This window comes from Poecile atricapillus, chromosome 2 (assembly GCF_030490865.1).
Source record: "Poecile atricapillus isolate bPoeAtr1 chromosome 2, bPoeAtr1.hap1, whole genome shotgun sequence".
In the NCBI taxonomy this organism is placed as follows: Eukaryota; Metazoa; Chordata; class Aves; order Passeriformes; family Paridae; genus Poecile; species Poecile atricapillus.
In genome coordinates this window covers 84,042,715-84,067,514 of record NC_081250.1, presented here as the reverse complement: position 1 = coordinate 84,067,514, position 24,800 = coordinate 84,042,715, and the positions used below count along the sequence as shown (strand labels likewise).

At 41.2% G+C, this 24,800-nt stretch overlaps 1 protein-coding gene across 1 annotated transcript in view; it reads right to left on the bottom strand.

Annotated features, from left to right (window-relative positions):
- VWC2 (von Willebrand factor C domain containing 2) overlaps window positions 1-22,618 on the bottom strand; it is a 56,679-nt gene extending 34,061 nt beyond the window's left edge. Inside the window, exons 1-3 of the mRNA XM_058831909.1 lie at window positions 22,482-22,618; window positions 20,607-21,382; window positions 13,863-13,992 (exon numbers count right to left, since the gene is read on the bottom strand). Of these exons, the coding sequence (XP_058687892.1) occupies window positions 13,863-13,992; window positions 20,607-21,314 (838 nt within the window). The 5' untranslated portion in view covers window positions 21,315-21,382; window positions 22,482-22,618. The remainder of the gene's footprint in view (window positions 1-13,862; window positions 13,993-20,606; window positions 21,383-22,481) is intronic.
- Between the last annotated feature and the right edge of the window lie 2,182 nt (window positions 22,619-24,800).

Sequence of the window (24,800 nt, the reverse complement as noted above, 5' to 3'; positions counted from 1 at the left end):
TCTATGAACACAGCCTACAAACACCTTACATACCCCAACACAGACAGGCAGCTCCACTTGGCCATGCACTGGATGCCCTGACACAGATGGATCCATCTTGCTGTTTGAAACTTAGATCTATATATTATTTCCACACGGAAAAGCTAGGCATCAAGGGCTAGTCCTCATTTCATTAAAACACGTCTGTTCCAAAAATCAAACTAACAAATATTCTAGTTCAACTCAGAGCAATATCTACCTTTTACAAACAGTGGTTCTTCACAGTATTCAGAGGAGATTGAATGGACCTACACCAAAGTTAGAGGCAGGGCTTTGGTGAGAAAGTTTAGGTCTCTGATTCACACAAGATACACTCATACATATGGACACCACTTCCTATATATCCAGCTGCTGTCTGGCAAAAAACAGTGAATCACAACACAATGGAAAGGGTATCTGTACATTTAACTTCTGAACCCAGCCTCTGACTGAAAATCATGTTAACAGCTATTCAATTCAAACTATGCCAAAAAAATTAACCCACAAATTTGAAAAGGAACACGGATTTTTAATTATAAAGTAGGCAAGTAAGCAGGGAGGGGGAAAAGAGAAGATAATAAGTCAAATCATCTTGTTACTTACCTCGAAAGCAGTCACTCCATCAAAACAGGAGATAATAAGAATGTATGAAATGACTCAACCCAACTATTTAAGCTCCATATTTTACTCATTTTATGCAAGTGCCACCTGTGTCACAACCACTCACAGCTTGAATCTACAGACAATTCACCACATGGTAAGAAGAATTTGATCTTAAAGTTGATCTTAAAATCACTTTAATGCTGACCTCTAGTGACAACTGAAGGTAATTTACCTTTTTATGGGCCTACCATTTGGGAATACATCTTTGGGCTTGTCTGTAGTTACAGAGCTTGCTCCAATTCACAGCTACCCCCACTGCAAGGAGTTTGCAGCCAAGGGGAGACCTTGAACTCACATTTATTACAATCACAGGTGAATTAAAGGTTATTCACCACAGTCTGTAGAAATGTTGTGATTTAATCCAAACTCTTGTTTTCACTTCTTTAAAAAGAGGAAAAGGCGACAAAGTACAAGTGCTAGATTTTGAGCCTCATAACTGTAACAAATGGATTACAGTATCAGCTACGTGCAACTAATGACAGACAACTGTCCACATCTTTGGGCAGACAACCAAAATGTCATCTTTCATCTCTGGGACCATAATAACAAGGCAACCCTTTTTCCTATAGTACTCTACAGCAAAAGCGGCCCTGCAGCTTGAGTAACACTCCTGCAGCTTTCTCTGCAAAACAAGGGTGTGATGGGCCCTTGGGGGCAGGCATTTCCCCCACACACCCATTGCAGAAGTCCAGATGGAAGGATATGCAGGTTGCAGCAAGTCACCAACCACCTCATTTCATGAAAGCAGGGAGGAAATGACAGTGGCCATTTCAGAATGCAGCCTTGAATGTTTCCAGTGATGGAGCATCAACAACATCTGCATCAAAAAATACTTCTTTCTTTTATCAAGTCTAAATTGATCTTCTTTTCATTTAAAACCATCACCCCTTGTCCTATCACAAGAGCCTCAATTAAAAAGTTCGTCCCAGTGTCTGGGAGGCAAAGTAAAAGGGTGATGGTCATGGACCACTGTAGGTAACTGTTTCAAGAGGGTTTCCAAAGTGGGAAACATTTTCATCAAATATGGTGATTGATGACCCTTATAGCATATGTTTGTGTATATATATCTGTGTATACACACACACACATGTTGAAAGAACATGCTTAGACAGGAAACTGGAAATCTGCCAGCTGGATCTCAGAGGGTGAGAACCCCCTTTGGAGCTGATCCCAGCTTAGAGTAAATATAAGTGGGTTTTGTGTTATCTTAATCTATAGCATTCCCTTTTGCACTGTACAGATGTTGTAACCTGTGTATATCATTTACATGGACATGACTGGCATCAGGGTTTTTTTTCACATTCTGTCAACTGTCCACCCCAAATATTTGTCTCTGGTAGAGTCCTCAAAACCAGAGCTGACAAAACTTCTGCCTTCCTGAAAGCTTGCTTAAAGGACTGTAAAAATTTCCAGAGTGCTCCTCCACTTAGCTGATAACACAGGGTATTTTACGGAAGCATCTTCTGGTGCACAGCCATAGCCAGGTGACTGCACAGACAGTAGCACAGTCAGGGAGAGAACCCCAGGGCCCTGAGTAAGTGTGCACCACAACAGAACATGAAGCCAAAGACTAATCAGTCATACCTAGGCACAAACATAAACCCATGTATTTCAAGATAATTGACTTGACTCTTCAGTCATTTTGACTGGAAAGAATCAGCTGTCACAACAAGCTTAACTTCAGAAGACTGAAGATTAAACACTCAGCTGATGTGAAATTAAAAAGTCCTCTCGTACTGACAAATACATCATATTTACATAGTCTTCTCATAATGAAGACTGCACAATCACTGCTGAACAAGCAGCACAAGAAAATCCAAGGAAGTTTTTTTTTCAGCACCACAGGCATATAAATGATACACCTGATGAGCACCTGCTTGCCAGCAAGCCAGGCAGCCTTTGGCAGCAAACTTGGATCTTCCTTCCCCCAACACTTGGATTTGAGGATTCTTCCAATGTTTTAGCAGCTTATCTAATCTCAGCAAAACACAACAGTCACATGAGAAGGAAAGCATACCTTATTTAAGCACACTGAAATCAAACCCAAACTTGCAGATTTAATGTCTAGGCTACAAACAAGGTAATGAAGCTTCTTCATGTATGCCAGCCACATGTAGGAGTGCTTAAAGATGTACATATATAATTAGACTTAATTATCTAAGAGAGTTGGTGGGGAAGAGTGGAGGGGAGACAGAAAGAGGGGGTGGGAGCTTAATAATGGATAGAGAATTGCCTCTAAATTGTCATAATCATCACCTAGTTTGGACATCAGCACAAAGTGGTCTACAAAACAACCATTTGCTCATGTTAAAGCTCTATCTAATCCATTCATTAACAAAGTATCAGGTTAGCAATCTGCTGTGGACAGAAAATAATTAGTTTTCATTGTGGGGTGTCACGTTCTGCATCACAGCAACATAACAACTACAGAAACTGATACAATTAATTTACTTCCAATATTTTTTTTCCCCATTAGTTCTTCAGCAGATTGTATTAAACACATATCAACTATAAATACAGAGAGTCCTTTGACCAATCTCAGAAGTCTTAGACAGCATGGGTAGCTATCACAAAAGCAGTTCATGGGTGACTTGCCTTTAGGTCATTTAGAGAAAGATTGATAGAATGGCTGAGAGCAGACCATGCCAAAAAGGCATCCTCATTAGGTCTCATTTCCATCATCTACAAGTACTGAGTAAGGTGCTATTGTGGCCCAGCACACAATATAAGGATTGTGCAATAGTTCTACAGGAAAAGGACTGCTGCTGTTTTAACATCTCCTGATTAGGTCTGTCTTCTTGCCTTCACAAGAAAGTACCCATTCAGGATGGGTTTTGCTGGGCTAAAGATAGCTCAATCCTTTTTCTGCAAAGTAATTGAAAAATAAGCAGTTCAAAAAGCAAACTGTAAGATGAGGACAGTAAAAAACAATGTTATATTTCTGTTCCTATGAAAATGAGCAGATCTGGGAGGCTCTACAGCATGCCACCCCAACCAGTTTTATGGTATCTAGGTTAGAGTATTTTATTCCTTCTGTCAAAGACATGATCTTTATTCTAATCATAGGAAACTGTGTATCAGCACTATCTTCTGCAGCGAGTTCATGAATTATGTGTTGTTTTAAAGACCTCATATACGATGTCTTTTGATTTTCTCACTTCTCCCCTAACTGGTAAGCACAGGGAAGATTTTCATTGGTACTATTCCCCTCCCCTGGTACCACACTTTATCACATGATTTTTAATTAATGTGCTATCAGTACTAGAGGCCTCATCTGTTCTTACAGGGGAATATTCAGGGGAAATTCTTGCTGCTCTTCTCTGTACTTCTGCAACCTCTTCTTGCTGAATGCTCAGCAAACATGGAAGATTATACAAACCAGGTGGGAGGAACCAGTCTTCAAATAATAGCGTAGTTCTAATAAATGCAAGCCTTTCTTAATGAAGCCTGACAGATGTTTACATACAATACTTCACAGTGATATGTAAATAAAACTACTTGGCAGAAATCTTAACAAAAGGTCATCAAAACATCCAAGCAATTTCTTTCACTACTTAACATATGGTTTAGCTGAATTTCATTTACCTTTGTGCTGCCTTGTTATTTGACTTCATGAGATATTATTAATGGTCACTACTCCTTCCTTTTCTGCCTTTAACAGGACTCGTTATTTGCGTATCTCCCCCCAAATCGTCCAGGTTAACCAGGGATTTCCCTTTTGAATTCAGAATGTTTGAGAAGGTCTGATATATTAGCAGAAAGGAACGGGAACTATTTTGGAGCACAAGAAGTTATTTTTTCTGGAAAAAGCAATTAACATCACACTTCAGTGAAACTACAGCTGAGAAAGGAGATAATACTGCAAGTATTTGAAACACTGGAGGCCCAAGAGCAATTGTTTGGATATGGATCTTCTTTATTCAATGCTATTCACCAAATAGTATTTTGAATCCTATTGCAATGCACTGCTTGTTCTTTTCTTCTTGCCACTGCTCGATCTGATCAATTCCACTTAAAAAAAAAAAAAAATTGCTGGGTAAGCACACAGCGAAGACCTAGTTATCTTTTTCATGGGCAATAAGGAGTGTGCAACTAGCTGCTCACTTCAAAGAGAGGTGGTCAGTAAACAGTGTGCAATAATGAGAAGTGATGCAGGAGAAAAAACACGCATCTTCTACAAGACTTTTATTTAATTTATGTAATTTAGCAGAATTTATGCATGTGTTTTTTTAATGGGCTCTTATCCAAGGGCTAGCAGCACAGAAATAACCAAAGAGAGCTGAAGACCCAGCAAAAGAATAGGGCATTCAGAAGAAAGTGATGTTTACCAGTAGGAAGTAATTCCTCATGAAAATTTAACAAGCACTAGTATAGGCAGGAAAAAAAAATTACTGTTTCCCTAAATGAAAATAGCAATCAAAGTTTCTGATTGCCTATCAGCTTTGAAATACTAATCATTATGGTAACTGTGTTGGTGAAGGTAAGGAATTAAAGTGTGTTATTTTCTTTTTTCAGGTTTTGTTTTGTTTTTTTTTAATCACTGCTGTTCTACAGCTGCACATGCTCAAGGCAACAAAACCGTATGGATAATTACCCCTATTGAAACAATCCAAAGGTCCACATAGTAATAGCTCCTTCCACCTTAAAGATCAAGGTTTTAAATTAGGAAAGTACTTAAGTCTCCAGCTGATAAAGATGTTTGACCTGCTGAGCAATGGTAACCACCAGGGACTTAATTCAGAAGTCTCACAGCACACAACATGGTGGGGGGATCCCCAGTGCAGTAGTTTGATACAGTTAGATGCTACTAGAGGAACAAGAAAAATAATTTTACTAATACTAATAAAAAATAAGAGAAGCTTTTAGCTTTTTTCCCTAAGCACTCATCATTCATTTTCCTTCAGAATCCTTTTTCAAACACTGGCAGAAGTGTCCAAATCAACCCCTGGTCAAGCTCGTGTCAGGAAAGGAAACAGGTTTTCCTGTTGTTGATCAGATTTTGATTTCACTTACACATACAGTTACAGCAGACCTGGAAGAAAACTCAGCAGTCTCAGGACTGCTGTCATGCTCATTGTAAGACCTTCAACAAACTCAAAAGAAAGAGGAGTTATGTCAAACTAAGACAAACCTGGCATTAGCAGTTCTGTACTATGTGGAAAGGCCATCATGATTACAAAGCTCAACCACAGAAAAGCGAAGTGCTAAGGAAATGAATTCTAATGAAATCAGCTAATTCTCTGTTTCCATCAACCAGTAAGTCACTCGGATCAATTCACATCTTCCTTAATGCCTAAATCTCAACTTCTATGAAAAAATAAGCTCAGAAAATTGCATTGCACTTAGAACTATAGGAGATTTTGATTATATCATTAATCATCAGAGGGCTAGTGCTCTTTTACGGGAGAGATATACCAATGTAACATAGCACTTTAATATAAGCCTCCATTTCCCCTCAAAGCCAAGCAAACTCTTGGATGCCTCATTGAACATAATGAAATAGCAATGAAAAAATGCAAAAGAACGTAAAGCAAAATGCACAAAGTGTGTATCTTTCTTCATTGTTCCTTTTGATCACACCACAAAATACCAGTCAGCCATGTAGACCTATTACTGCAGCACCTAGCCAGTAAACAGCTTCTATTTACCAACAGGATTATCTGTAAAGAACACAACTAAGAGCTCCCAATTTAATCAAACAGTGGAGTGTTCTATTCATAAGGAATACCACTCCAATGATGTAGCATACAGCAAGATGAACGCAAGTATTTCAGACCTTGGAAGCCTACATGCCCCCCCAAATGTCTGCCACAATATCAGACAGTGACAAAATTAAAATAGATGTCCAATAGCAGAATGGGGGACCAAATTAGCACTGTTCCCAGTGCTAATTTTTCCTATTATTTTCGCTAATGAAAAGCATGTGAAGAAATACCAGATGCAGGAGACAAGGCAACTCTCTTAATGTTTGTTACCTTTGAACAGTAAAGAACTAAGGGGGCAATGCATTGAGCAGGGGGAGCCCACAATGTGAGATCTGGGAAATATTTTTCTCTTTTTATATCTTACCTATCTCCACGTGTGTGGAAACAAAACTGCAATATAAAATCAGAAAATTCTTGCATGATGTACTTAAAAATGCAAAACAAACAAACAAACAAAACCCCAAAGCAATTGATGACTTCACTTTGGGGAGCATGGGCTAGCTGTTCTGCTAGAAACCAAGCAAATGCCCAAATGTGGCTCTATGTAACAAAGAAAGTGTCAGGAAAGACAAATCAAGCAATAGCACACTGTTTAGCCCAATACTCTGATGGGTATTGGCACAAAGGCACTTTCCTGAACCCTAACCAGCATCCAGAACTACACTGGATGGCAGATACATGAAATTGCCATGACAATCACTATAAGGTGCATCAGAAGCATGAAAGCTGCTAGCAAATCTCCTCCTCACAGGATTTCAGTGTCTGTTCTTTTTCTATCAGCACAGTAAGCATGTTCATTTTTCTGCTCCTGAGGCTGACACAGAACACACTTTAAGAAGGCAGGCAGCTGTGACACAGGGAAGTTCTGACCACCACGAGGAACCGGCTTCTTTCCCACAATCAACTGGGACCGTCACCACCAAACAACAGTTCGGGGCACATGACCATTGGCTTTTGCTTCAACTTACAGTAAAATGACAAGCCCTTCAAGCACCTGCCACAAAAGTGAACTGATACAACAGAATTTAGCTTTGATATACAATTTAAGCCTGCATTATCAATTAAGGAGCAAAAAACTGAATGCTCTTCAGGCTCATTGTAACAGCCTGTAATGAAAAAATATTGAAAAGTGAGTTCTGAAAACTTTATAGGATACACTGTTTTTATAGTTTAATAGGCTCTTCCACATCCTTCCACTTAAGTATAAAGTACCACATTAAATACCAAGGTTAGTATAATTTCTGATTGTCCTCATGTATCTGAGCAAAATAATGGGACATTATACACTCAGGGGCACTTATAGTTGCCTCTTGACAGGAAAACTCCCAACTTAGAGCATTTTGGCCTCTTGAAGGAAAAAAAAAGCACACAATATTTATTTGCAATAAATACATACACACCATATCAACTAATTTATCCTTGTAACTGATCTAGGCTCGGTATAACTAGATACTTTTGCCATATCTTCAGACAGATCTTTTTCATGCTCTGATGGGTTTCTGTACTTAGGAAAATTTGTATACCCTGGAAGTCAACATAACTTGCACGCTAAATACACACCCCTGCAGGAAATAACAGCACCTATCACTACTTAGCCAGCTGAACACAAGCAATGCCAACAGTGGATCATTCATCCACACACATGCATGCACATTGATTTGAGCTGGAAATAACAAGGCCTGTGTGGTTTTGGCATAAGGTTTTGCTCAGCCCACTTTGCAGTGCTGATCCACATGCATTTAAACAGCTTTGGATATAAAAAATGGCACAATAATAAAATTCTATGTTTTCTGCACAGGAAGCACACATGGCCTATGAAGCTACCAACTTTCCCACAGTAGAGAGATAAAGTGAGCAGAGAGATGAAATGAGTTTGAAGGAATTCCTTGAATTAAGACAATACAGACCAAACTTCCTCTGAACATCAATAGCAGAAACCAAGAATAAAAACTGCTGCAACTAGTTTACCAATTTCACCTACCAGATCTGGAAGCCACTTTAAACACCCAATGCAGACTAAAAGAAGCAAGACTGCTGTTTTCAATATATGACTGCCAAAATATCTGCTACAGTTTTTCAACCTACCTGCATAATCTCTAGGCAATTTTAATCAGATACAGCTGTTCATGCAACTTAAATGGTGTTTTTGTCCCTGAAACATTAATTTCCCCTAGAACATTAATATTTCTTGATTCAGAGTCCTGTATTATAAATAATTTTGTGAAATACAGTCTATTAAAGTGGAGAGTCCACGCAGAAGATTTTGCTAAGCGACTCATGCACACAGAAACATGAAGCAAATGTTACCCTGCATACACAAGCATTCAAATGCCTCAAGTAAACACATTAGAAGGGAACAAATCACATTGGTACATTCTGTGTGGGTAGAACTGGGATTAGTTTAAAGTGAATTCTTTCTCATATGAGGTCATTACTTTTTAATGTACATTCAATTTTTTTTAATAAATGAAATGCTGTTTCAATCTTATCAACTAGAATTTACAATCATTTTATGATACCTATATTTTACATCTAGAAGAGGCCACCATGACCACCTGATTTGATCCCCTCCTTATAATGTGGACTGAAGAAACCACTCTCAGGCTTTAAAACTTCTGGATCTCATTTGCTATATATAAATTAGCTGCCAAAGCATGACTAGAAAAGGTATTTAAAGTGACAATAGAAGGAGGAAGAGAGGATAATCAAAGGCACTGATTACTTAAATCTTACAGAAGTTACATTCCTGATGTTTTCAACAGTCCTGCCTGGACCTCTGCTTGGATGCCAGCATGATGATACTTTCTTCATTGCTGAGATTAAGGCATTCACGGTTAAAGACATACCATACTTAATTTAAACACATTGCAGAAAGACATTAATTTTTACAGGTCAGATTCACCATGGTACTTGAGCAAAACTGGGGCTGCAGGGCAGAGCAAACAGCTAGCTCACGTGAGAGCTGCCAAGGTGCAACTTCCCTTCATGGGCACAGAATAAACATCCTCATCTTTCTTTTGGCCAGATAGGTCTCTCAGCCCAACATAGCCTCTCTCCACCTGGATCTTAAAGGGATGACAGGGGGAACAGTACTGCAGCAACCAGCACCATTTTTAACAGATTTGAGTCCTGAGGTGAGACAAAGTCCTGTGGGGGGACAAAGTCCTGTTTTACAAACAGTAGCAAAAGAGGACAGCAGCTCTGCCAGCTGTTACCAGGGTTTTGCTCCCTTGAGAACTCCTTCTCTCAGATGGAGGTCCCCACTTGCCATTCAGAAGCACTTTAAAGTCACCTTAGGCCTAAACACTCTAATTGTATGGAAAGGTACTAAAGCAAGTTTCAGTGAGTCAACCTCACAGCACAGGGATGCAAAACCATCACCACATGCCCTCCCTGGCCACAGCACATTACACCTGCACCTCATTAGCAGCAATTATTTCAACCAAACGATGCATGTATTTCAACCATAACTATAAGCACAAATAAGGTCCTCACTCATTCCACCTAAGGCACCTGAAATGACTGCAATCAGTGAAGTCTCCCTATCGCACAGCCAGTAAGAACAGACGTCTCCTGAAAATGTTACAGCCCTGATCCTGCGGGCATCAGTGTTTTTATTTTTGACTGTACAGCTATGAGCCTTTGCCAAAAGGAGAAGCTCAGCTCTCCCTGCTGTAGACAGAGAAACGACACTGACGCACAGATAGATGACTGCAAGGAAGGCAACAGGCTCCTCTTCATTTTATCTGGGGCAATCTTTCAGCCATATAAAGAAAACAAAATCTCTTGGGGACCTTAGATCAAAATGATTTTTGGCCTAGCAACCACAACTCCTCCCCTCAAGCTCCACGTGAGTTATGGGTTTAATCTCATTTTCCTGCAAGCACACCAGCAGGAGTGGGGCCACCCTCAACTTCATCGGCTGCTCCATGGCTGCAGGCTTCAGGTACAGCAGAATTCAGCCGTGCATACCTATCAGGGCTCTAATGCTGGGAATAGAAGTGGAACACATACAACCAGGGTAATTTAATACAGAGCAAGATAATTCACTACCAGTATTACCCCTTGCCCCCTTCCAGAGCCCCAAACGCATCAGTGACAGATACACAGACTTTTCCCAATGAAAGAGTGCCCATTACCTTTACCGTTAACTCTGCACAAGCTGAAGAAATAGCTCTATCTGAATCTAAGGTTATTGGTAGCACTGTGAACAGATATGTCTTTCACAGAAGTAACCACAAAGCTAATATTGTATAGCAGGATAGATATTCGAACTCGGCACTGTTACTTAATGCAACTTTCTGAAGTCAGATTTAACTTTATGGATGTTTCTTCTTGTGGCTGATGCTAATGGTTACCAAAATCATGAAGCTTAACTCATCAATCCACATAAGAAAGCCTTTCCTCCATTCCCCTCTGTTCTCACCCTGTTTCCTTTCAGGGCATTTATATAAGATAAACACAAAACAACTCCCTCCGTTGCAGTGACTTGAGACATAAAAGGCAGGAAAATTTCCCTGATCCCTCAGGATCACCTCAGTGAGGTGTTATCTTCTATATACTACTTTTCAGAGCAAATGCTCCTTTAAAGCACTCCTTGTCCCTGCCCATGAAGGAGAAAATAATTTTTTCAGCTATGGAAGTATCTAGGCCTCTTTTTGAAAGTCAGGATGCGATACAGAAGATTATTAAATATGACACATACAACTATTCCTTAATTCCACAAGTCTTCTTCACTAGTTCACTACTGTTTACATCCAAAGCAAGTCTGTACCTACATATGCTCACAGTTTTGTACGCCAAATGTGCAGTTACGTATCTGCCCCTCCTTGTAAGGGTTGCCAGCAAATTTGTGAAAATGGAGAAGTCAAATACCTGCCTTCCTACAAGAGAAAAGGCACAGTGTCTCACACCTATCAAGACACTGAATTCATTAATTTCCAATAATCACAGGCTTTCACTAGATCTCCTCCATACTCCTTAATCGGGCATTTGTATACATTCTTAATAGTGACAGAGGTAGTTGCTCAGGTCTCACTGTTGGGTCAATCACTCACTCACTGCCAGCAATCTTGCACCAGGCAAGTTGGGAAGGTGTTATACATTAAGAAGTGGCAGGAAAAGCAGGGAAACCAGTTTGAGCGTGTGCATTTTCAACACACAAATTCTAGTTAATGTAGAGAACCCAAACTTCACCTCCAACCCCTTCTTGCTCTACTGCTGATGATAGCAGTTACCTCACTTGGATGTTTTCTACGCTTCCACCTTTCCCACCAGTCAGGTTAAATAGCTGAGCTCCCTGTACATCAGCCAAAGCTTTTTTGTGTTGCTAACATGATGTCATTAATGTCATAGATGTAACAATCAAGCCTGAAGCATAATGCAGTGATTGTTTCTCCAACTCACATTCACAGCACATTTGTTCCAGCAGGCTTCAAAATGAAAGGATGAGGCAGGCTAGGTTTTCCTGCTCAGTAGGTTTTTGCTCCAATCTAATTAAAAACATTCAGCAATTCACCGAAGTTCCTAGAGAACTGCACGTGTACCATACTTTAAAATAAGTTCTAAAAGCAAATAGTCCTTTTTTTAAAATGCACTTCCCAGACGGGGAAGTTTCCTCAGAAATTTCTTGATATTATACTGAAACTGCTGAACCAGAAAAGTTGGGCTGCTTCTGAGCTACCTTGGTCTTGCTGTTATTGTTAATAGTTTTATTCTTCATCTAAAAGCTAACAAGGAAAGCCACTGCTGGTTCTCTGACATGCAGAGAAGTGACAGCACAGATCACTAGAAACAGGCAGCTGTGGTCACCTTGGTCTGAAACTGGGTCAGAGATGCCTGCTCACAGTTACATGGGAGAAACATGCAAGTAATATTGGGGATTCAGAGGCTGAGGACAAGATCATCCTTTTCTTGCTGGTGGACTGAAAAGGCAGCTTCCTCACAACAAAAGGTATATTTCATGTACCATTTTTGGTAACTTTTCATCATTTCTGAGAAAAGTGTCAGGGAATCTATGTGAACAGCCAAGCCCTGCACTGCTAAACCACCTTAATCCGAAAGAGAGCCATCAATGGGAGACTGCCACAACTGTGCATTGTGTTGCTGCTTGTGGGAGAATGAGTGCTGGTGGAAGGTCAGCCCAGCTCCAAATGCTGTTAAGATCACTGGACAAATTCAGTGGGAAAGACTACTGTGTCTTAATGTATTCTTGTATTAAATTGAATGGAGCTCGTAACTCCATTCCTGAGACTGAAAACAGACCTTTTGCCACTTTGACCTGGGGAACTGCAGCAAAGCATGTCACACAAAATGTCAGTGACATTCTTACCATCAAATAAGTGCTAAAGAATCCTTTGGACTAGCTAGCTATGACATCACCAGCTTCCAAATTCAGACTTTCTCAAGAAGTGTCCCTAAATGCCTCGAAAAATGCCTGTCCTCATCTCCAGAAACAAGAGTGCCCTTAAGCTGTACAGCCGAGAATAAATTCCTTCAGGGTTGTAACAACCAATTAAGGGATGTGAAGCAATTACTTTTATATCCATACAAATGAAACTCCTCCAATGCAATTAACAATCCCTTATCATTTACTGTTGAATTTGCAGAAACCATATGCTGTACACTCTCTCCTCCCTCAACTTTCCCACAATTTTAAGCAGTTTGTTTTAGCTAATATAATGAAACCCACCTATTCAAGAGAAATAATAGATGTGTGCACATTATCTGAGTATTTTTAAATGTCTTTTTTAATTTAAAATATAATTTCATTTGAGATTTTGCAGCTTTCATTTCTATTAATAAATTATAATTTCTTTTTTATAAGTGATGAGCTAGTATGTCATGTAATTTCTTTCCTCTAAATAGACTAAGACTTTGATCTAATGCAAGCCCTTGCTGGGACTAGAGACACTTTATGCCTAATTTAGTTACAAAAAATATTCAATTAAACTTGGGAGTTTAATTCATTTAGTTATGAAAATTAGATGAGCTCAATAAGGTACATTTGATTTGCCTTAAGGAAAAACACCAAAAAACAAAAAAAAAATCCAAACTGAAAAAAGGGAGAAGAAATCTGAAAGGGATACAAATATGAACAGAGAACAAAAGCAGCTTTTCCTGCTCATGTTGAAAGGCAAATAATATCAAGAGTCTGAGTCCCATTTTGTGTGCCTATATAAAACACAGCCACAATGAGTTCATAAAAATTATATATCCAAGAGATACATAAAAAGCTGGTTTTAACATCCTAACTGTCTCTTGGGTAACAGAAAAATCTCCATAGATCATAATTGAGTCCACCCCAGTCAAGGGAGATCTGATTCCTCACAACAGGACTACACCATCCACACACAACTCTTCTCCGTCTCCATTTGACAAAAAAGAAAGAAACCTGAATTATTTTTAAAAAGCAGAACAGAGTAACATGGATCTCTCAGAGAGAGGCCTCCTCCTAGTTTTGAAGCCACCACTCACCATTTTTGCAGATGGGACAGCACTGGTCAGGCTCATACACCGGATCCACACACTCGGTCTGGGGACAGGCTGAGACCGTGCACAGCACTTCGCCATTGGCTTCACAGCGACACCTCTCACATGGAGAAACCTGAAATACAAACCCACTCACTTTAACTCCTTCACTTAACGCACTCCTGGAGTGTGCAATGCACACCTTCTCATCTGTGATGCTCTTTCCTTCACATCTTTTTCCTCCCCACTCTAAAACAAATGGTTTTCTAGCCTAAATAATGCAAAGAGCAAGACTGGGCACCTGCAAAATTATAGAACCATAGTGAGAAAAGAAAACCAAAACAAAACAGGTTCTTCTTTGAACCTACATACTGAATGGGAAAGTCAGAGGGGTGTTGAAAACAAGAACAATGAAGACTTTTAATACAAATAAAACAAAAATTACCTGACTGAATTTCTAATGAACTTCCTGAAAATTAAATTCATAATCTAGTTTGGTTCAATTAGAGGTTCAAAAAATAATTTAGAGGAAAAAACTGTATTTTAAATGAAAAGTTTTGCTAAATGAAGTTTGAAACTTCTTTTAATGGAAATCCTTACTATAATCTTTTTCAGACTTGAGAGTATTTTGGTAGCAGGAAGTTACATTTTATTGAAAATTATATTTTTCAAAGAGAAGTCAGGAAAAAAAAAATCTTTTTGAATTCAGGTATTTCCCATAGGTTAATTGTTTTTAGGCAATTCTTCTAATACTTGTAACTTTCTGAAAGAAGTTGAAATTCAAAGAAAGGTATGAAGGAAAATACAGGAATTCTTTTATACCTAGTGAAATGTTACTGGGTTTGAAGAACTCTTACAGAACAGGAATATGATGAGATAGTTACTTGAAAGACCTACTTTAAAGAAATTAATTCTCAATAAAAGAGTAGCAAGACTCTTTAGGAAAAAATGGGCTTTGAAATGTCTGTATTTGCCACATGTACAATTCCAGCTGTCCTCCTCAGCATTCCTGGCCAGGCACATCACACTTGCATTGCTGACATCCTCATACCACAAAAGATAGAGGGAAGCAAGGACGTGAAGAGCAATAAATGCTATATTGTAAATCTCATTGGTGCACTCCAAAAACCCACATGGGTATCCATGCTCAGAATACAGGATGAAAAGGCAGCTGAAAGTTATTATTAGTGATCCTCTATAATCTGTGCAGATTACTGATCTACTTAAGAAGGAGGTTGTTCTTTTTATGGATCCTTTTTCATTCCAGATTCCATCTGATGCAGACAATCCCCCACTACAATTCTCCAATAAGAGCAGAAAAAATATAAAATCTAAAAAAGAAAAGAATTCTTTGCCATGAGGAATCATCCACCCAGATGTCTAACTTGCACATCATCTGCTTCTTCTCCCTATTTTTTAGGCAGCCCACCACATTTTTTCCTCAAATCTGTTCTCTGCTTGCCTCTCACATCCTTCTCACTTCCAAAGTTCAAACATGCTGATGCTTGCAAAGCATCATCTCCGACTAAATGCTCATTCATGCTTTGCTACTTCCCTTCCCACCTACCAAGGCTTTTATTTGCTTATGCACTCACATACCTTTCTCGCCCTCCCCTCTGCTTAGAAAGCCTAAATAGGGTCTCCTGCTGTGTTGCTTTCTGCTTTTGTTACTATTATTTATTTCAGGTTTCCTTTGCTAGCTACTCACCTTGTGTTTTCTCTTTGCTTTACACTCTACCAAGGATAACACCACAGCATATGTTTATGAAATCCCATATGGAGACTGACAGCCCAGTGCAGAAGATCATTATTACAGACTTCGTCCTGTAATTGTTTTTAAACTGTCACGTTCACTTCCAGAGCTGGAGTGTTTGCAGATGAGGAAGTTTTTGATCCAGTACTCAGAATTGAAAGCCCAGGTATGTCAAGTAATCACTTGAAACACACATGAAGTTTTGAATGTCAACAAACCTGAGCTCCTAAGTATTAAGTCAATCCTTTCTTCTACAGTTACAAGTAGAAACAATACTTACTAAATTATAAAAATATTATTTTTAAGGACTGATTTTTAATATTAATTTTAATATAGAAATATTATACAATATATAATCCTAGTTGAAAGAATAGACCAGCACTCAGTTCTAAGGATCAGGATCAACAAGGTAAACCTACAGCTTTCAATCAAATGTAAAACTTTTTGCCATGACTTGGAAAAGATGCAAATTTGCAACCATCAGGGTTGAATGAGATCAGTAGCTACCATAACAGACATTCCTTAATCCAGGACACTGCTTAGCAGCTGTGTCATTTGATATTGGAAGTTGTGTAAAAAATAGAGTATCTGATGACAATCAGGAAACAAGGCAGCACACAAATGCTATTCCTAAAATCTCTCCTCTGTAAAATTATAATTATATAGGTTTACTAGATTTCCAAATTTGACAAATCCTGAAATTCTCAGAAAAATAAATCATTTACTACTGATTGAAAAACAAAACTAATCTAATTCTTATCTAATAATGATGATTCATGATACACATTTCTGTCCTATACAGCACATATACCTGAAGACTACATGTTTCATGAACAGAGTACACTGTTAATGTGATACTGCAGTATTGGAGACACTTCTAGTATAATATATCACGGGATTCCAGAGGAATACTTATAGTGCACTCTTGGTAAGTACTGTCATCTGGACAACCCACCAACCTGAGTAATGGCAGCAGCAGTAAGGAAGGTTTCCATGAGCTTGATTCTACAAAGCTCTTTTTAGGCATGCAAGTAAACCACAGTGACTGCGAAAATGGTATCACTGTCAGCCATTATCTGTACATCTTTGGACTAAACAATAGCACATTGTTTTTTACTGATCATCAGGATACAGCAGGAACTATAGAAAACCCCCACTTTCTGCACCTTAATGGCAGCTCAATACTTGGAGACATAATTATCACTAGAGGGAGAGACAATAAGACAGTGCCTTTACGTAACAGCAGCTAATGAATCATAATGAAAAGACACATTTGGTCCTTCATTTCCCCCCTCTACTCATGCAATGCAAGCGCATTCCCTGCAGCAGAGTTCCTAGTGGCAGTTAATGCAAGGAGCATCCCACTTGCTCCTGTAGGGAACAATCAGCCCAGCAGCACTCACGCTCAGTACTTCTGACATAACCAGGCTGGACTGGAAATAATACCTTCTATCAATCTCTCTCTGACGACTAATGATACCACGTCTCCATGGTCTATAGATGAAGCTGTTAACTCTACAGAAGCAGCAGTTTTGTCTATGAAAAAACTTCAGGAAGACAACAAGAGGCAACAGAAGTCCTGTGTATTCACCAGGCAGCCATAAAATCTGTAGAAAATAGACTACAGATGGTAAAAAAACAAACTAGTTCTTTAGAATTGTTTAAAGGGAAGTTTATGAGCGGAGGTATAGGAGTTGCAGGCACTGTAAAAGGGCAAATGCACTACTGTGTAAACTGCTAAGTTTTCCGCTAGTGGGGTGTGAAGAAAGCTATAGCTTGGTAAGGGTAGTAGGTCTATCCAGCAGCTTAATGTAAATTGTCATAAATAAGAAGTGACAAATCATTTGTAGTCCAAAGTAATTTGAGCCTTCCCCTACCACATGTCCAATTTTTATTACAAACCAAAATGACATCAAAACAAAACCAACAAAAAAGCTGGATTAATAACAGATATACAATCTGAATCTGGTTCCTTAAGGCTTGAAAACATTGATTTTTAAAAAAAAAAAAAAAAAATCTGTCATAATGCCAAATTTATTTTCTTTTTTGCTGGAATTTTTACTAATATTTTCTTGCCACTGACACAACTCAGGTGAGCATGAATGGGGTTACACTGACAATAATAAACATACCAGCCAGGTTTTTACTCCTCTGTGCCAACAAAACACCACAGATCTTTCAAAACTCATTTGGGTTTGTTGACTTCCAGATTTCCAAGTAACTCACCCACAAAAAAATACCATTTGTGGTAGCAAGGACATTCTAAAATACACAAAACAACAGCTTTCAAAATTATAGGTATTTTCCAAAACATTGCACTTCTGAAGATAATTCCTGGTTTTGTAAGACTTTATACATCAGCTTTCATTTTCAAATTTTACTTGGATGATTTTGACTATGTGCTTTAGAAACCTCCAGTTTCAGTGCAGAACTTTAACACCCACTGCATTTCACCAAATAAAGATTTTGGTACCAGTTCCACTAATATGGATGTTGTGATCACACTGCTATCTTGCCTTACAATACCCACGGGTGACCAGAGTGGCGCTGATGGAAACAGCTGTATGAGACCTCATCCTTTCCCTACACCCAAGTTGTGTTTTGTGCTGACATCTATGTCCTTTTGGAAAACACAAAAATGCATGCATACATGCAGACACAAGCAAAGCCTGAAGGACAGACTGCAAATCAAAGAAACACATCAAATTCCCCAGCACACTCAGCTTCTGGCTCCAGTCAAGGCAATTCTTTGCCATGCCAAACCATACAGGAATTGTATATAAGCAGACTCACAAACATTTATACATAATTACATATCTATACATAAATGTTTGTGGAAAGATGTCACTTAAATATTAGGAGGTCACCTTTTTCTTCCTTCAGTGATGTCTGAAAATAGTAGGTGCAGATACAGAGAAAAATCATATCACTATCCATTTATAACTGTTTCCCTGACCTTAATCAAGAGATAGCATATTAGTAACCCCTCTAAGACCAGCAACTTTAAATTCACAAAATTACCTTTGAAACTGTGCAGTTGCTTGCATTTTGCAATTGTTTCCACTGCAAGAACCTGACTACATCTGCATCTTGTGTTGCCAGACAACTCCACTGATTGCAGTGGCCTAGGCAAACAGCTGCATTTACAGCTTGTGCTCACAATATTGGAACCAACACTGAAGCTCAACTAAAAAACAAGGTTCTCACGCAGGAAAATAATCAGGCTGCAGTTCCACTGCCTAATTGTATCAATAACTTTCCTTGCTTGTCCTGAGCAGACATCCCTTCTCACTTGTGTGTCCAAAGCTGGGTAAAACAAAGCAATAAGGGAATCAATGTTTCATTAGAGAAAGATATGAAGACAAGGGCTAAAAGATGAATGGAGTTAAAGCTGAAACCCCAAATCTTTTCTGAACATTTCTGTAAATGTCACTGTTCAACACTCCATTTTTACCAAGGCTGTCAGCCATATTCAAATGTACTAGGGAACATAAGGGTTCTACACTCACTACATATTTAACAGTATTTTAGGCTTGCTTTACAGCCATTAATACAACACCACTACAGAAAAAGGCTAAGAAATGGAACTCTGTAGAAGAGTGTGAATGAAAAACAGGGAGAAGCCTTTAAAATGCTGACCTATGGAGAAAGTATCAAGAAGCTTCATCTTTTGGCCAACCCTTAAGAATTAAGTTTGCTGGGACAGAAAGGCTCTCACAAGCCATCTCTGAAAAGGTCACACCAACTAGCTGCTGCTAAGGCAGCTGCTCCCTCTTAAGCAGAAAACTGCCATCCTGAAGCTCAATGCAACCCTTGGGGGTGACACGGAAAAAGGGAGGATGATACAATGTTTTCTGCCATACCTTGCAATTCTCCAGTGCTCTGCACGCTACTGCCTAAGAGCAAGTGACAATGCTCTTACTTACTATGGAGAAAGTAGTTCTGCTCTATTATTTATTTTCTCTTAAATTGAAGAACATGGAAAGACATTATGAAAGTTTTCAGGAACATGCAAATACCAGAGAGCAAAGGTGACAACTTCCAGCCTTCAAAAATATATTTTCTTTTTCTCCATCCTGAGGGGCTCAGCTCCAGAACCTTTAATTGTATTTCATACTCCCCTCAATATATTCAGCATTAAACTCTCTGATGTATTCAGAAATGGGTTTTAGAACAGCCCTGTACCTAACAGTCATTCACAAGAGAATTCACAAGCCATTCTTAGAGCCTGCTCACAGGTCTCAACCACAACAAAATACTAAACAGAAAAAAACAAGGTATGCAACCAGAAAACTGGCCCCAACTCCAAAACTTTTGAGTGCACTGTAACATCTTGCATTTTCAATGATAACGACCTTGCACAACAATGCTAAAAAGAGCCTAGTCTTAAAAGGATTTCCCTGAACACAAAGCTTTTCAAGTCCTTTCTTTAGGTATCACTACAATCTAAACTGCAAACCATGCTATTATTAAAAAGAACACCTATAGTCATTCACAGAAAGCAAACATTATGCATCCTTGGCAGCACTTCTTAAATAGTTAAAAAGGAAAAAGATATGACTGTTAAAAAAGAAGGGATTATCACAAACGGATTACTAGGAATAAAAGTCAGCCCACAAAACCCTGCTTGATCCCTGCAAGGCAGAAGTTTAAGTTATTAGTTAAACAGGGAAACAAACGTATTGCAGAAAATTTTCACAAAATCCATGACACCACTGAGTAGCATCCTTCCAAGTAGCATTTTTTACTGTAAATATCAAAGGAATTAATAAAGATCAGAACTCTCATTTAAAAATGTTAAAGTACCATACAGCAAGAAAGGTCATGTTTAAGGGGAATATTTTACAGGGCTGCAGAATATTACAGAAGTAATATTAACATAAAAATTAAAAGAGGAGGGGAGACCCATAACACACTCTCAGAAAGCAGTCAAAGATCATAATACCGCTTTAAACAAGAGAACAACCCACAAAATGACTTTTGGTTTAATTCCTTACCATGAACTCCTCTAGGGTCTGGTAGGTTTTCCCTCGGAATTCGCAGTAGTTCTTCCTCTCCTTGCATTGCGGGCAGCACTGCGTGGTGTCCACATGGATGCAGCGAGGGTGGAGCCTGGGGCACTCGGGTTGGATACATAGCGGGCCCTCTTCAGTGCAGAGGCAGGGGCAGGCAGAGGGGCCCGGCGTAAACTTCTCACCGATGGCATAGACGAAGCCACTCTCGTCCACGCAGCCTTTGCCACGGTAGTCCGGATAGGCGTACTCCTCCGGAGGCTCGGGAGTGACACTTGCAACAGATGCTGGGAGAGATGAATCTTCAGCCACCTGACGTTCCTCAGGAGCAGCATCCCTTTGTTCTTGCACTTGAATGCTCCCAGATTTACTGCTTGTCCCCTGGCTGTTCCAAGCCTGCTTTAGCTTAGTCCAAGACTCCTTGTTCGAGTAGTTCCTGTTCCCTTTGCTCTTCCAGTCCCTGCTACCCTCCTCCCTCCCGCTCCTGCCGATCTCATTCATTTTTCCTGGACCTGTCTGGCTGTCCCTTGTGTGATCCCTCTTTTCCTGGCTGGTCTTTATCTCCTGTTTGTCTTGAGCCTTGGCCAGTTTTTGTACGGGTACGGTGGAGCTACAGAGGGCAACCATGAGGCAGCAGGTTACGAGAAGAGAACTAGAGAGAGCTCCAATTGCCATTGCAGTACAGCTGGGCATCACCTACTGCATCCCACAGGGGACACTGCATTCACATCGGAGGGAAGTGCTTCATCGATCCACAGTCCCTAGGAAAAGAAGGATTAGGAATACTTCAGCTCTGCACTTCTTCGCCCTCCGCACCCCGCCTCGCCTCCACCGATGCAACATCTCAAACAATATGCAACCTGCCTCGCTAGTTTATGCAAAAGGCAAACAGCCTGCTGCTGCATCCCTCCTCCCCCGCTCTCCCAAGTCTTATAAATAGCAGGACTCTGGACACCGACCGGGCGTCTTCGGCTCCAAGAGACCACCACGGAGAACTCCGGGAAGTCATCGTTTGCCAAGGCAGGTGCAGACAAAACTCAGAGCGCTTGGGAGTTATTTTTAACTTTCAAATGACAACCTGTGAAGAAGACGGACGCCCGATGAATTAAATGGAACCCCCCAAAATCCAGCAGGGTCCGGAATAGAAATTACCCAACTGAGTGCATACTGTCTGCATACACGATGATTTTCATTAACCCCTTACTGAGTCTGAAGTACGTTGGTTTGGGTTTTGTTTAAATACCTGCCAGCGAGCACGTTTCTATTACAGACAACTAAACCCCAGCACAGTAAAATTACCTCCCTTCCGAACTACCCAAACCAGCACACATCACCACCTCTTCCTCGCCCCTGTTCGAAAGACAAGATAGAGCCGCTCCGAGTTTCCGCAGCCAAGGCTCATTTAACCCACATCCTCCAGGAGTTCGGCAGCGCTCCCGGCTCATCTCACTGAAACACTGCACACCAAATCGGGGAAAAAAAACCAAAAACAGCAAACCCCCAAGCCAAAATACGTACACTACTCCGGCCACGACAAACAATGCTGCTGCAGCCTCCCCATCGCAGCGGTACCTCTCCCCAAAGCCATTTAAAAGCCTCTCTCTCTACACTCCCCGGCCCTCGGTGAGGGCACCGCACGGCACGGCGCTCTGCCCGCCCGGCAGCCCGGCCCGGTCTGGCCCGGCCGCCGTGGGGGAGCCGGGGCCCCGCGCCTCCCGCCCAAACTTTCCGGAGGGCTGGGCTGCGCCGCCCGACCCCCCTCCCAGTGGAGCTCGGAGGGAACCGGGCCATCCCCTTTCCCAGCCCGGCCGGCTCCCCCGTGGCCCGGCGCGAAGCGTTCGTGACTCCGTCCCTCCGTACCTGCGCTAGCGCCGCGCTCAGCCCCGGCGGCGGCTCGGGGCGGCGAGCCTCGCCCCGCGCTCGGCTCCCATGGCGGGGCCGCGGGCAGGTGGCCAGCGGCGGCTTGTTGCTGCCCGCTCGCCTCCGCAGACCTGCCGAGCCTGCAGCGCGGCTGTGCGGCCACAGCCGGTGCGGCCACAGCTGGTGCGGCCCCGCCGCCCCGGGGAAGGGCTCCGCCACGGGCCCCGCTGCACTCACATGGCGGCCGGGCGCCCCCGACCCCGGGGACGGCGGGGCGGGATGGAGCGCTCCCTGACTCTCTCCGCGCCGCGGGTGCGGGACAGGCGCAGGGCGCGGCGCGGGGAGGGGACTCGGTGCCCGCCGGGGGGCGGCAGTGCAGCGGCCCTGCCCGCCCCTGCTGCCGCCGGAGGGTGTGCGGGGCGGAGACAGCCCGCTCCTGCCGCAGGGCCCCGCCGCGGCCGCGCTCAGGGGACGGCGAGCGGCTGTCGGGAGGGAAAGTGGGGCAAGGCGGGCGCATTTGGGGGTCGGCCCCGCACGCCAGCGGCTGAAACTTTTGGCGGTGGTAGGGGCGTCGGTTCGGGACGCGAGCTGCGCGCTGCGGCCCAGTGCGGCGATGGGCGCTCTCCCCGCGGTGCGGAACGCCCCGGGGGCACCGCCGCGCACACCTGCGGACCTGGTGGCGGACACGGACGGCTGAGCAATGTTTATTCGGGACGGGCGGCCTGTGCCGTCTGTGACTGCCCGCATCCTAGCATCACATGCGCTAGCGCTCCCCAGCCAGCCTGCTCTAGCAGCGAAGTGGTACGTGGTTTACTAGTTGAAATACTTACTGATGCTGTTGCGTGGCTGATGGACAGTTCTAAATATAGTTGCATTTTTCTCCTTTATAATTTTTTGATACAAAAAGAAAAAAAGGACAGAATGGTCGGTTATGAAATGTCTGCTGAAAGACTTGAGACAGAAACACACTAGAAAAGCTAGAGGTACTTTTTTTCATGATCTAAGCAAGGGCTTGGTCCATAAAAGGTTATTTATTTATGTAGTTATTTATTTTTGAGCTGCATTAGATGACTTACCAGTATAATCTTTTCTGAATTTTGCTTTACAGACGTTCCAAAACAGTCCCAGCTGCACTAACCCTCTGCTGCAGTAATGCTTTTACATCTGCTGTGCTCTACTCATGGCTAGGGCTGGATTTCCCGATGTATTTGGCACTGTATCTGAAATTTTTAGTCTAGGTATAATTTTCCGGTTTTTTTGTTTTGTTGGGGTTTTTTTGTATTTGAAATGGTAGCAGTGCAATATCAGTACTCAAGAGAGCAATGAAAATCTGCTGGATACTAATGTTTCATTGGTAAGTACCTTCCTGAGTGCCTGTTGTGAGAACCCAGATAGTTACATTTCTCCACAGGAGGATGCAGGTACTAAACTCTTGGCTGCTGGATTGTTGCTGTTAAAAAGTATTAACTCCTGTCTAATTTTGAAAAATATTTCTCTTGAAACCTCCTCGTATCTTCCAGTCAGATATTCACCAGCTAAATAATGCTTTAATTCTCTGAAACTTTAAAATACAAGGCTTAAGTTTTGAAGGATATGAAGAAGTCACGTTTTTCCATAGGTCGCACTAATAAAATGAAATTCCATATTGCTAGACAAATTTCTAAGGAGTTAATATAGACTTTTCTCCTTATCTGAATACTAATAACTAAGTACTTTCCTTACCATCGCATTACCTCTGAGTAAAGAATTTAATCTTTGCCATGTCTAAACTGAAAACATTTTATGCCTTATATAGTTTAAACCCTGACTTGGAGTGAGCAACCAGTTCACCCCATTGCTAATTGTAGAAGAACAACTTGAATGACAGACTTACCTTTGAGTTCAAAAGCCTTTGAGCATTGCTGTTCAGCAGCAGCTGTTTGTGGCTAGAGCAAGGCAGAAGAAAATAAGGGCCTTGGGAAGGCAATGCTATGTCTATGATAAAAAGCAGAGAGAAGCCAATTTATGGTTCTGATATTTTCATATGTTCTCAGGTGAATCTTTGGAACAAAATCTGAAATCTTTAACACACAGCATTTAGAAAACAGTTATCACTGTTTTAGCTTACTTTTACTAAGAATTAGCCTAATTTTATAGTATACAGTTGAATGGAAAACAAAAGGTAGCTCTGTAGTTGAAATAAAAATTGCTCTGGCAAGGAATAACTTAAACTGATCATCTCCATTAGACCAGACTCAAGACAGTGAGAGTGGACATCCATGCTGAATATAGCTGGCTATTAGTCAAAAATTAGGGGGACTGAAATTCTGATGAATATTT